Below are 12,804 nucleotides of genomic sequence, written 5' to 3'. Positions count from 1 at the left end.
CAATCCTATCTGTCATATGTTGCTGCCTCATTACTGAGCTATACATTTGAAAGAAGTGCTTTTTAATTTTATAGTATATTTATATATAAAATAAATATTTACTTGTTTTTCCTAAATGTATTTTACAACATTACAGAGGAAAAATGTGTAACATTTTTACCAGGTTTAGTCCTACACTTATTCACTCTCCACTCAAAAAGTTTTTTTTTTTTTTTGTCATTCATGATTTTTCTAGAATAACTTTTGCTGATGAATTATCCACTAATCTAGTTTCTAATAGTGTTTTCGTCATAGGTTATGATTATATATTTTTTTATTTGTTATTTTTCTAGTAGTTGAGTCTAACACAAAAAAGTGATGATCAGGTCATTGCACAGGTATAGAAATTTTATATTGATTGATTAAAAAAAGAAAAAGAAAAAAAAAAAAACCTGCGCTGGTATCGTATCGGTATCAGCCGATATGCAGAATTTTACAATTTTTTTAATTAGTATCAGTGCATCCCTAGAATAAAGTAAACTCCCTTAAAACACATTTTTCACTCTCACACTACTTCCAATCCTCAGGGTTAACAGTTCCCATAATGAAAAAAAAACACCAATTTATTTTGTCCAAAGTTGTCTCGGGCATACTTGCTTCTCTCTTAAGACTCTGCACCACACAAAGGTCAGGCTTACTTCTCATTTGGAATTATGTCGAGTAATGTGATACTTGGGACTTATGTAACAGATATAAAGGTTTCCCCAGCTACGTAATCCTGATAAATGTCAACCTTGATAAATATCACAGACCTCTGTTGTGACCAGTCAGGATGATTGCGTGATGGCTGACGTAAAGAATTAGTTTTCTACTCTCTGCTAAGCTGCACAGTGACACGTTTCATGAAGTATCCTTTTTTTTACTCCATACTCCTAATATCAAGGATGGTAAAAGGACACTTTTTGGAATGGTGTTCTTGTTTAAATACTTACAAGAAAGTGTCAGTGCAGTACCATGTAGACAATCATGCTCTCATCTCCTTGTTAGGGAGGTAATGTTTACATCACCACTTCTTTTGGTCCTCCTCTCTGTATTTATCGCACTCTCTCTCTGTTTTGCACCAAACCACCCATCTCTCCTGTGTCACACTGCACTTAGAGCAGCACTAACCGGCTCACCGCAGCTGTCAGTCACTGACAAGCTGACAGGCCCAGACTACTCCCTCATTCAGAGTGAGTTATAGCTTGAGGGGTGAGGCTAGAAATTTCATCAACATACTGTGCTGTATTGTTGTGCTTTGTCTTCCTGTATGCAACTACTTAAGAGGTAAAGCTCTTAAAAACAATGTTTTAAATGAAGACACACAGTATGATGTTGTGTGGTAAAATCTGAATAGCAAATTAAACCATTACTAATGTAGTTAGAGTTGTTTTTGAGCAATGACACTGCCCCCTAGTGGTCTCGTGGGTGAGTGGGAATGCCTGCTTTTCCATCTTTGGTATAAAATATTTAAAATAATGTTTCATTTTCTCTCTCAGATGATTCTAACGGTGTATTTGAGTGATGGGGAGCAGGCGCTGACGGAGGTGCCCATCACTCCAGAGACGACGTGTCGTGATGTGGTGGAGTTCTGTAAGGAGCCAGGAGAGAGCGGCTGCCACCTGGCCGAGGTTTGGCGTGGAAATGGTGAGATTCTCTGAGTTGCCACATAACAAAAATGTCTGTAACCCCATCCCTCTTGCCGTTTATGGCAAGTGAAGGCAGAGTAATTGTAGGTAATGCCTGTCGCAGAATTTGAATGTAAAAAATATTGACAATGAGAAAGCACTCCGCTTTACTTGAAACCATTTGTAGAGATATCCTCTAGTTTTCTCACCTTCCCAACCTAGCCCTTTCTTTCAATAAAAACATTCAGTGCTTTTATCCTCTTAAAGACGCTCTCGCTCCCTACTTTGAAGAATCTTGCTGCAATGAAAAACACACTCACTTAGTCCTTGCAGACATAAATGCTACTTATGTTCTGACAGATGGGTCAATATTTGTTCTTTTCATTTTTCCATTTCCTTTGGTGATAGTGATTTGTATGAACAGCTGTGTGCCAGAAATGTTATCTTTGCTTTTGGAGCCTCCTTTCAAACGGTCTTCCATAAGCACTGCGTCCTTTCATCTTGAAGTGCATTTGTCTTTGAAATCGTGATGAGCCCAGTTATTTTACAGCAGGTGATGGATCGCACAAGATGCGTCATTAGTGTCTGATTATTAAAGGGTTACTCCGCCCAGAATTAAAATTTTGTCATTAATCGCTAACCCCCATTTCGTTCCAAACTTGCAAAAGATTTGTTTATCTTCGGAACACAATTTAAGATATTTTGGATGAAAACCAGGAGGCTTGTGACCGTCCCATTTACTGCCGAGATAAATACACTGTCAAGGTCCAGAAAAGTATGAAAGATGTCGTCAGAATAGTCCATTTGCCAGAACACTTTTTTTGTGGAAAGAAACAAGGATTCATTGTCCATGCTTTGATTTGAATGAAAACAGCGTATCCTTGTGGCACGGCTGACACAGAACAAAGTACGCTATATCGAGCAGATATTCTCCAAAATGGCGCTATGCTGACGTAGAGGAGACGGATTGTTGAGTGAAGTTGTTGTTTTTCGTTTTTCTTTGCACAGAAAAAGTGTTCTCGTCTTGTAAAAAACAACAACAACAACAACAAAAAAACTTAGCCTCTATGTTAAATCAGTGTCTTAAGTACAAGTTTAACCAGCTAGCAGTTTGCCAAAGGGAAATCAACCTTATTTTTGGATTCAACTTGGACTAATCTACGCTTTTATTTATCTGAATAAAAAAACAATCTGACCTATCTTAAAGAAAAAATTAGCTGACTAACTTTTAAGACTAGTCTTAACATTTTATGCATCCGGCTCCAGGAATCGTTAACAACCACCTTAGCTGTTTTGGAACAACCACCCACACCATCCTAGCATCATTGCGGAGTCAAAAAAAATCTTCTACTAAAGTAGTTCATGTTTTAAAAGGCTGATTGTGAAACTGAATAAAACGTTCTTGTATATTTGTGTGAGAGAGAGTGTATGTTCTAACATTTTGCTAAAGCTTCTGGCTCCAGGTTTTTTTTTAGGTTAAATTTGTCTGCTCTCACTTTTTTTTTCTTAACATCCCTGAGCCTGTGTGCTTTTCTGTTATTCTCCCACTTTCATATTTTCTTCTGTTTTTCCGTGTCGTCTGACTTCCAGATGTCCCTCCACCTGTTAGCAATGTCCAAAATGTTGTTTTACCACATCCAATACTTTGTTGCTCAACCAGCCCCACCACATTCCTCTGGCTGGACGCCACGTTGGATTCAATTTCACGTCGTCTTTGTTCTTTTGATCCCACTGTGTCTGTTCCTCGTTTCTTTCTCTTCAGGTGTGGGTTTAAGTGTGTAACATTGGAATGAAATGCTCCTCAGCATGAGAGGATCTATCTCCTGCTCTCTTTTTGGTGTGAACATATTATCTCTATCTTTATACCTACTTTCTTTTTTTTCCTGAGGAACAAAAAATTATGTTTGTGAGCTTTTTAAAATGTAATGGGTTGTTGTTGTTTTAATGCCATGTCTTATGGTTTCCCCTGTCCAGAGCGAGCCATACCTTTTGACCACATGATGTATGAGCACCTGCAGAAATGGGGCCCCAGAAAGCAGGAGGTGAAGTTCTACTTGCGCCACGAAGACTCGCCCACTGAAAGCAGCGATCAGGGTGAGAACGCTCCCACTTGACTGGCTACATGCCATGTCTCGCCCACTACCACTCCCCTCTCATTGGCTGACAGTGGCTGAATGTTTTGCATTCCCTTTTCAGTGGCCTCCAACATGTGAAAAGAAGAGACAAGCACATCCAGACCGAACAATACAGGGTTCTGTTCCTGATTCAGTTCTGTTGTGCTTTACACAAAATTAATGCTCTCAAAGTAGCTTTGAAAGTGTCAAGAGCATTAAAATTACAGTGAGCAAGGCATTGTGACTTGAGGAAAGACTACCACAGGAAATTAATGTCAAAATTTAAGATGAAGGGATATTACTGGAAGCAAAATGAGCATGTAAGTTAAGGCTACAAAAAAACACAACCTTGGCATTACTGCTGCGGTGATCAAGTATGTTACTGGTTATATAATCAAGCTCCATGCTCGTTTACACTTGCCTTTACTGGACATTAACAGCTTGTCATGTGACTGCTTTCAAATTGAGACTGTTATAAAATAGTGAAACTATTGCAAAATGGTAATGTTTATTGCATAATATTTCAAGCTTATTTTTGATAATCTGCCAATTTATTTGAATAATTGGATAAAAAAATGACCAAAAATAGATAGATGAATGCAGGTTATGCTGTTGTGCATTGGTTAAAATATAAATACATTTTAAAAAGTTTTCTTTTTATATGTTTATCCACTAAAACAGAAGGACAGATTAAAAAGCATTAACTGGTAAAACTTTTTTTTGCCACGATGTTAGACAGATAAAACCTTATTGTACAGTTGTGTATAGCTGAAATTTTGGGTTGCTTGCATCACCACTGAACACAGTGTAATGCTGCCTCATGTACGTGATCCGTTTCAGCACTGCTAGTCTTTTCTCCCTTTCTTTATCCTATCATTTGTTTGTTTTCACCCTTTCTGTTCACATCCCAGTGAGGTTTGTCCTATCACTAATCATAGACAGGATTAGCTTATAGTGAGTGTCTGCATGGATTAAGGTATAAACCTGAAACCCCTATGTGTGGGAGGGGAAAAATTGGCAGTAATCCACTAAAAGCATAAATTCTGTTCCCAGTGTGTCACATGGGAATAACAAATGGGCCTTTAAACTTTTCCTCCACAGTCTTGTGATGATTCTCCCTCCGTTCAGCCAACCACGTTTGGTTTATTAAAGTTCTGCAGTGTGTGTATATAGATGCTTTTTGTGTTCATTCATGATTATGTTTCACAAAAGAATGTGCTTTTTGTTGACGGACTCATTATATTTTATTTCTTCGCTCTTAGGGAGCCAGCAGTCTCAGGAGCAGCCCAGCAGGAGTGGAGGAAGCAGCTCAGACACGCACAACGAGAATGGGGTTAGTTCATATCACATCCTCATCAAAATGTGTGCCGCCTTTTCTAATCTTAGCATTGTGGTTATTCCAAATGCATCCTAGGGGGTTGAATTCCACATGGTCATTTTAGCTTGTGCTTTCTTGATAACTGTAATGCAAAGTAGCAGCTGCAAAGTTCTGGCTGAAATTGACACTCTTCAGTACCGAAGCGTTTCAAACACATCATGTTATTCAGTTCTTCTCTCTTAACCCGAGCCAAACGCAGCCAGACCTGTCACGTCACTGAGTCACTCACCATTTTCTTTCATATAAGCATTTGTCACATCACTCATTCTTTTTGTGATCTGTTACTGCAAAGAGTGGTCCACTGCGCTCGTCTCCTCCAACTATCTGGCCCAGACTCCAACAGGGGAAAAGCCAGGCTCCAGAAAGCGCAACTAATTCCACCTTTAGGGAGAAAGATGACTGTAGACCACCAGCATATGGAACATATTTTTCTTTTTGGGTACTGCCATCCCAGTCTTCAGAGATGGAGTAAAGGCACAGGTAGTTGGTTGGTGTGGGAGCTGATTCGTGATGCTGTTTGCTACCCAATCATGAAGTCTTTCCAGTCTCACTGTGCTTAGCGCACACTTATTTCTGACAGGTGCTGTCTTACTGTAGGGACTGTTACACAACAGACTGTTACAGCTGTCTGCCCGTCTTGTCAGGTAGCCATATATCTCTCATTTTTACTCTCTGATTGTGAATCTCTGAAGGGGAATCAAGAGGGTTAACTTATATAGCTATGGCAATGGCTAGTTTGGCCCATGATCCTGAGTGCTCTCGGAATAGTTTGATTAAATGGTTTAGTTTGACACTGAGGATTAATTTGCAATCTGTACTGAAGAAACAGAGGTTGAGGACAGAATGAGAATTGCTCTGCCATTATAGTAGTTGGACTGAAAGAGATGACTGACTGTAAAATATAATGATTGAGAACTTGACAATGCTTGCGTCCCGTTATCATTTATGTTCAGACACATTTTGGAGTGTAATAACTAGTGGTGGGCATAGATTAATTTTTTTTTAATCTAGATTAATCACACTGTGATCTTGAAATTAATTTAGATTAATCTAGATTAAAATGGCTCATTCAAATTCTGCCGAAGGCATTCAGAATATGTGTGCTACCCAAATAAAATTGACAAACAGTAAGTCTTTGAGAAGGGGTTTATCAAGCCAGGTGCTTCAAAGTGCTTGAAAAAGCTGTAAACTAATTCCACATTGCACAAGGTTCAAAACAACCTTACGCCTGTTTCACACATACTCCGTCTGCAGTGCGTATGCATTGCATATTTTTTTAGGCACCCATGTTAACGTATACCAGTTGCGTTCCAGGAGCGTTGCATCTGCAGCAGTGCAGTGATCGTTTACGTACCGAGTAGAGGACTGCAAACGCGTCCTGTGTAAAAGCACATCGAGTCCGTGCTGCACCACATACGTAACGCACACGGACTGCATACGCACTGCAGACGGAGTATGTGTGAAACAGGCGTGAGCAGGGCCGTAGCTGGGGTCAGCGGGGCCCCGGTGAAGGTTGTACCAGTGGGCCCTGTTTGAAATTGTTTAATTTGTATGTTCGTTTATTTTTATTTATTTGTGCTATTTACACAATGTTTAATTTTTTTTCAAATTTGTTGGTGTCAAGGTACAGAAACCAAATAATTAAATGTAAAATAGCACTGGATAGTCTTCAATGTAAAAATGAAATATTCAATCAAACCTACATTTATTAAAAATTATATCTGGTGTCTGAACAATTTTTGGTTTGACTGTCAAAACTACAAAGTAATTCAGTCAAGAGCAGTGAGTGATTTTAATTTTAATTTTCTTGGATTAACATTACAGCAGCTATAGCTAAATTAGGCGCGGTCACTTTAAGAGACAATGAACGCATCCAATATTATACACATCCCATTTTTTTTTCTCAAATATTTACTTTCACTTAAGAAATAACTGACAGTTTTTTCTAGCATAATTTCCAAGGTGGTAGGGGTGTAACGGTACAGGGCTTTCGGTACGGTGCACGAATGCAATATTTTGTGTGTGGAACATGGGTACATTTTCGTGTTTCCAAACGATCCTATTAAGTGGCAGAAGTCTCTGCGTTCAGCGCAAATCCCTCCCTGCGGTGACACACTGGCTGCGTAGCGTGGCGTTTCTGCTGCGTGTCAGTTGCGTGGTGGCTGCCTCGCGTTTTCTTTGTCTTTACACACCAGAATCCTGTCTGACTCAGAGCTGGCGCGCTGCTGCTACTGTAGGTGACATAGAGGGAGGGCGCCGACAGACCAGGATCTTGTCTTCACGACAACAATATCATGATGAGCATAAATATAAAGCCTACTGTTAAAGGACACCGTCAACAGTATTGACGGCAACATAAACTATGTTTGACAGGTGCAATATGCCAGTGTGTGTTTTCAAAAGGCATCACGCGAGTGTGAACATCACTACAACTAGGAAAAAAACGATTGTAATTCAAACGCAGCTCCCGTCGGCATTTAAACAGACCTTTGCTCTTAATTCCGATCGGTCCAACGCAATAACGAATTCTGAGCAGGTCTAAAAACTGAAACTGTTGATGCTGCACTTTACACTTTGGAAAAGTTATATATATTTTAAATATGAGCAGGCCTACAAGCTGGGATTGGTAGTGCTGCACTGTAATCATAGTTACTTATTTATATTTTTCATTATGTTTTATTATAAGATATTGGTTTGAGACTGAGAGTATTTTATTTAGTGGAGAACTTTGCAGCAGTATTTTATTTCTTATTCTTTTTTATTTTATATATATTTTATTTAAAAGTATTTTATAAAAAAGTGTAAACAAATTGTAAAAAAAAAGTTTATAGTAATAAACAACCTGCAGTTTAATGTTTGCATTTCTTTCCCTTACTGTACCGGAAATGAACCGAACCGTGACTTTAAAACCGAGGTACCTACCGAACCGTGATTTTTGCGTACCGTTACACCCCTACAAGGTGGATATTTTGACATATTTTGTATGTATTCGCCGGCACAAGAGCAAAAATAAGCAAATTCGTTGTTCAAGCGTTTTGAGACGCTTTTTTCTGCGTGAGCCCTGAACACCAGAACACCGCGAGTACTGAATTGGGCTCTTGCACATCTTTTTGTTTGTTCAAACAACGATTTGTATATGTTCGTTCAGGTGCAGGAGGGACTTCGAGGAGAACTTCGCAGAAGAGAGCTCGGTTCAGTGTCGCTGTCCGTGATATGCGGCTCTCTCTCTCGTGCGCACCGATCACAGTGCGCGAGTAACCAGCTACTCTGTTCAGCTTTTCCGCATCTTGTTTTTGGATGCTTTAATGTTTAAATCGACAAGCGGTAAGGCTTAAAAACACGTGAAAAAGATAAGCTTTCGTGACGATGCGCAGCAGTGGCCTGTCAACTGTCCTGAGCATCTTTTTAGGCTGGCCTCAGCCAGTCAGTTATATAAAATATCAAGGTGAAATTCATCATAGCTTGCTTAGTATAGACCCAGCTCCCAACCCAACTTTGAGAATAGATTAACGGCGATATTTTTTTTATCGCCCAATAAGAGGCTCCCGTTAACGCAGCACGTTAACGCCGATAACGGCCCACCATAAGCTTGCACAGGCAGAAATGCTTATGTTAAAGTATATTCATAAATTTCATTTTAACCCTTGTACTGTGACTCTTGTAATAAAGAGATGAATAAGGAATTGGATAATTGACAGTTGATGGAAGTTGAGGAAATTAAGACTTAAAGCCACTATCGTAGGCTACTATACTCTGAGATCATCTGATTTCTGACATTTGATTTCTTCAGATGCTGCAATGGTCATGATATGACGTCACGTTCGGCAGTGTCTTTTATAAGAACATTAATTCAGCTAAGAGCTCATGCTGATCTTCTAGCAAAATGTGAAATGTTTCCGCTCTCCCGCATTCACATACATATGAATGGAAATCAATGGGCTGGAAAGTGTATTGTAACCGGCACTTTAGTCTATAAAACTGAGAGCTACTTCATGGTTACGGAGTCATATGAAGGGCTACCAGTTTGATACGCTCTTCTGAAATAACAAATTTGCTCAGTTTGCCTTTAGTTATACATTATTAATAATAATCATCAATGTGAAGACACTAATCACGTAAATGATTTCTCACAATAATTAGCAACAATAACATTAAGGAGGGAAACAGATATCAATATTCAGCACTTTAATATCAGTAATTGTTAAATTTTTAGATGATCACTTACATCACCACATTTCATAGGAAAAATGTCCCATTTTCACTAGCCACTGACAAACCCTTTTAACAAATCATGAACTATGTTGTTTCAAAAAGTTATCAATTATGTAATGTTAGAAAAATCAACTTACATATTTTGAAATAAATCTTGTCACATTTTGAACTAATGACCAAATCTGTGGCATTTTTTAAAACACTTTTTAAATTGAACACAATTCTTCAATATTTTAAAAGGGAAAAATGTCCCATATTCACTATCCACTGACAAACCCTTGTAACAAATCATGAACTATGTTGTTTCAAATAGTTATCAATTATTAATGTTAGAAAAATCTACTTACATATTTTTAAATAAATTGTCACATTTTGAACTAAGGACCAAATCAGCATTTTTTTAACACACTTTTAAATTGAACACAATTCTTCCTTATTTTAATCTTCGCCATGGCACTGCCATGTTGCCACTGACAACATCTGGTATCCGTTTCTTTTTTAGTGGGAAGACTGGCATTGCATGCTGTTCACCAGTGTATTGTAATCTGGTGTGTAACTTGACACTGCAACTGTGAGTGAGTCTTTCAGATGTGCATCAGTGAGGCGTGTTCTGTGTTTGTTCTTGATGAAGTTCATGTCAGAAAAGGCTGATTCACAGAGATAGGTTGAACCAAACAGGCTAGCAACCTTCATAGCTGCTGTGCATACTCCACTGTACTTCTCGGTGTCAACAAGGGACAAAAAAAAAATTCCTCTCATTGCTTCTTTGAAAACTTCTCCGTCTGAAAATGCCTTTTTCTTCTTGATCAGAAAATGTGTAGCTCTAAACGAGGCTTCGGTTGCTTTTTGTGACTTTTTCATCGGCCTCGTGAAAAAAGACTGTTGCTTACCCAAAGCTGCCTTTAGCTCACGGGCTTTTTCTGTCCGTAGTGCACTTCCCGGTGGATAGTTAGCATGGTAGCTTTTGTGACACGTAGTGAAGTGTCTCTCCACATTGTGCCGCTTTGCCGTCGCCACAGTGGCCCCGCAAATGAGACACACGCAGGTTTCTTTCACAGTCGTAAAAAAGAATTCCTCCTCCCATTCGTTGTGAAAGTGATAAGTTTTCTTCCTTTTTTCTGCCATGTTTTTCAGCTACCATCTTCGTCGCGCCCGCACCCTCAGCACTGGTTTTGTCTCACGCAAAATATTTTTGAACTAGAGTAGGTCAGAGTTCACCTAAACTTATCTAAACTCATGTATAATGAACATATTTTTAAGATATTTTCATTTTTAAATATATATAAATGCAAGTGTGATTAAAAAAAAATAGCAACAGATTCAATTTTAATTTAAGACGCAGCTCCCAACTGCTATTTTTAGAACAGGCCTGCGGGCGACTCATGTGGTCCTTGGGGTCGACCTGGTGCCCGCGGGCACCGTGTTGGTGACCCCTGCTATAAAGACTTTGTGTGTGTGTGTGTGTGTGTATATAGATAGATAGATAGATGGCTAGATGGATAGATAGATAGATAGATATATAGATGCTGTTCACGGCGTGATATGAACACTTTTTGTATATTGGCAGTTTGGAAAGTTCCTGTGTTTTAAAGTTAAGGTGGGGTCAGATTTACGTTGCTGGATGAAATTTTGCAAAATAAATCCAGTTATTTCAAAGGCAATCAGTGCACTGAAGAATTTCGCCTAATGGACTTCCTGTTGCAAAGAAATTTCCCTATGCGAATTTTGCGAAAGTTGGTGAACTTATACATTCAAAAATTGTAGCACCAACCTATAACAAGCCTCTTGATTTGGCAGTGACTTATTTTTGGGTGGAGATTTGTAAATTAGCATCAAAGCATAAATAAAGATCCACTTTTGCTGGGTCATTTTGCATAGTATGTGGTACCTGTTGTGCATAGCTAATGTCAGATAACTCTCCTCGTATGTGATGACGTCCTGTTGTTTAATCGGATTTCTCCTTCTGGCCTCATCTTAGCCTGTTTACTTCTAGACATGAACAATCCCAAAGAAGAAGACCATCCCTGTACTTAAAGTAATATCTCTCCCTACCCAGGATTCTAGGCAAGTCATTACAGGCACACAAACACTGTGCTGATTCAGCAGCATGACATCTGTATGCGTGTGTGTGTCAAAGTAATTTTCTTTGAACCCTCATAACAAGTTCTGTTGTGTTGTTCTTCTGTTATGTCTATATTATTTTGTGGATTACACCCCGTTTCGTGACATAACCGCTTTTAAGACTATTATCCCTGTGGTTTTAAAGCAGGGCCCTTTTCTCTGCTTTGACTTCTCTGTCTCTCTGAAGGATGTTTCTCTCTCACACACACACATAAACACACACATACACACAACCACGCCCAGCGTTCACAGTAGGGTTAATCCCTGAATGTGTGGCCAGCCTGTAAAAGGGAACATTTTTCTCCTAATGTAATGGTGGGTGGCCCCCTTTCTCTCAATTCCTCTCGCTGTTACTTCATCTGTTTTCATAAGCGAGAGTCTCCTTTCTAAACGTTTGTCAGAGGGTCAACCTAGCCCTGTCTACAGTGAAGCGTTGCAGTGCATCATTAGTCCTTTTTGTCCATCATTTTGTCTCCTCTTTCATCCCATCACACCATCCCTGCACACTTCGTTCATCTACACGGCCGGGATTGACTTTGTGCCCCCAGGGAGAGTCTAAAAGGTAAGGCTGCCTCTGCTCTCCATGCAGAATGTGACCATCCTACGCAAGATCTCTTTTCAATGATACATTTCTGAACATTCATAGGCTGTTAATGGTTTAAACCAGCTGTTGTTGACTCAGTGTGTGTGGTCCATTGTACTTGAAAAGTAATAAGAGCTGTCAGTCTTTTGAGTCTTTTTTATAGATTAAGTGTGTAATAGGCTGCTCTATGGTATATATTGGCGCTAGAGCTGCTGCTTCTAGAGGAAGACCGTGTCTGTCCATCACGAATGCAGAGTTATGAGCTCCAGAACACTGAACTGTGTGGGCAGATCATGTTTTATAAAGTTGAAGCTGTTCCTGTGTGTGGGTAGAGGCTCTCTCCAGGGCTTCACATGTTCCAGGTTTTGCTGTTTCTTCACTCCCTTTCATGCTTTACGTCATGAATTTAAGTATTTAAAATAGTCTGCTGATCTTGTATTTTCTACCTCATTTTTATTCTGTTGAAACCATCATGTATTATGGTGTAAAGGTTGTTTTTTTAAACTTTTTTTCCAAAATGTAAAAACTGCGCCACAAGTCAGTCATCCTCAAGTGAATCTTTTAAGAACTCTCAAACGGTTATCCCATATTTCATCCTAAAATCAAAACAAATAAAATTTGTCAATTTTTATCTGATTTATTGTATCTGTTAAATAAATTATTGTATAATTTGGGCCCCGTTTGTTATTAATGTTTATAATGTACAAAGTTAGAAAGTTAACATTGTTTGAATGACTTTTACATCCTCTC

General features: G+C 39.0%; 1 protein-coding gene across 3 annotated transcripts in view; it reads left to right on the top strand.

The window, feature by feature from the left end:
• Positions 1-12,804, top strand: part of LOC132092559 (apoptosis-stimulating of p53 protein 1-like) — a 52,035-nt gene that overhangs the window by 20,241 nt on the left and 18,990 nt on the right. For all 3 annotated transcript variants that reach the window (XM_059498839.1, XM_059498838.1, XM_059498840.1), the window contains exons 3-5: positions 1,518-1,665; positions 3,621-3,740; positions 5,023-5,093. In XM_059498839.1, the coding sequence (XP_059354822.1) occupies positions 1,518-1,665; positions 3,621-3,740; positions 5,023-5,093 (339 nt within the window). The remainder of the gene's footprint in view (positions 1-1,517; positions 1,666-3,620; positions 3,741-5,022; positions 5,094-12,804) is intronic.

This window comes from Carassius carassius, chromosome 18 (genome assembly GCF_963082965.1).
Source record: "Carassius carassius chromosome 18, fCarCar2.1, whole genome shotgun sequence".
In the NCBI taxonomy this organism is placed as follows: domain Eukaryota; kingdom Metazoa; phylum Chordata; class Actinopteri; order Cypriniformes; family Cyprinidae; genus Carassius; species Carassius carassius.
Note: the sequence above shows the minus strand (reverse complement) of the source record. Positions and strands in the feature narration are given on the sequence as shown.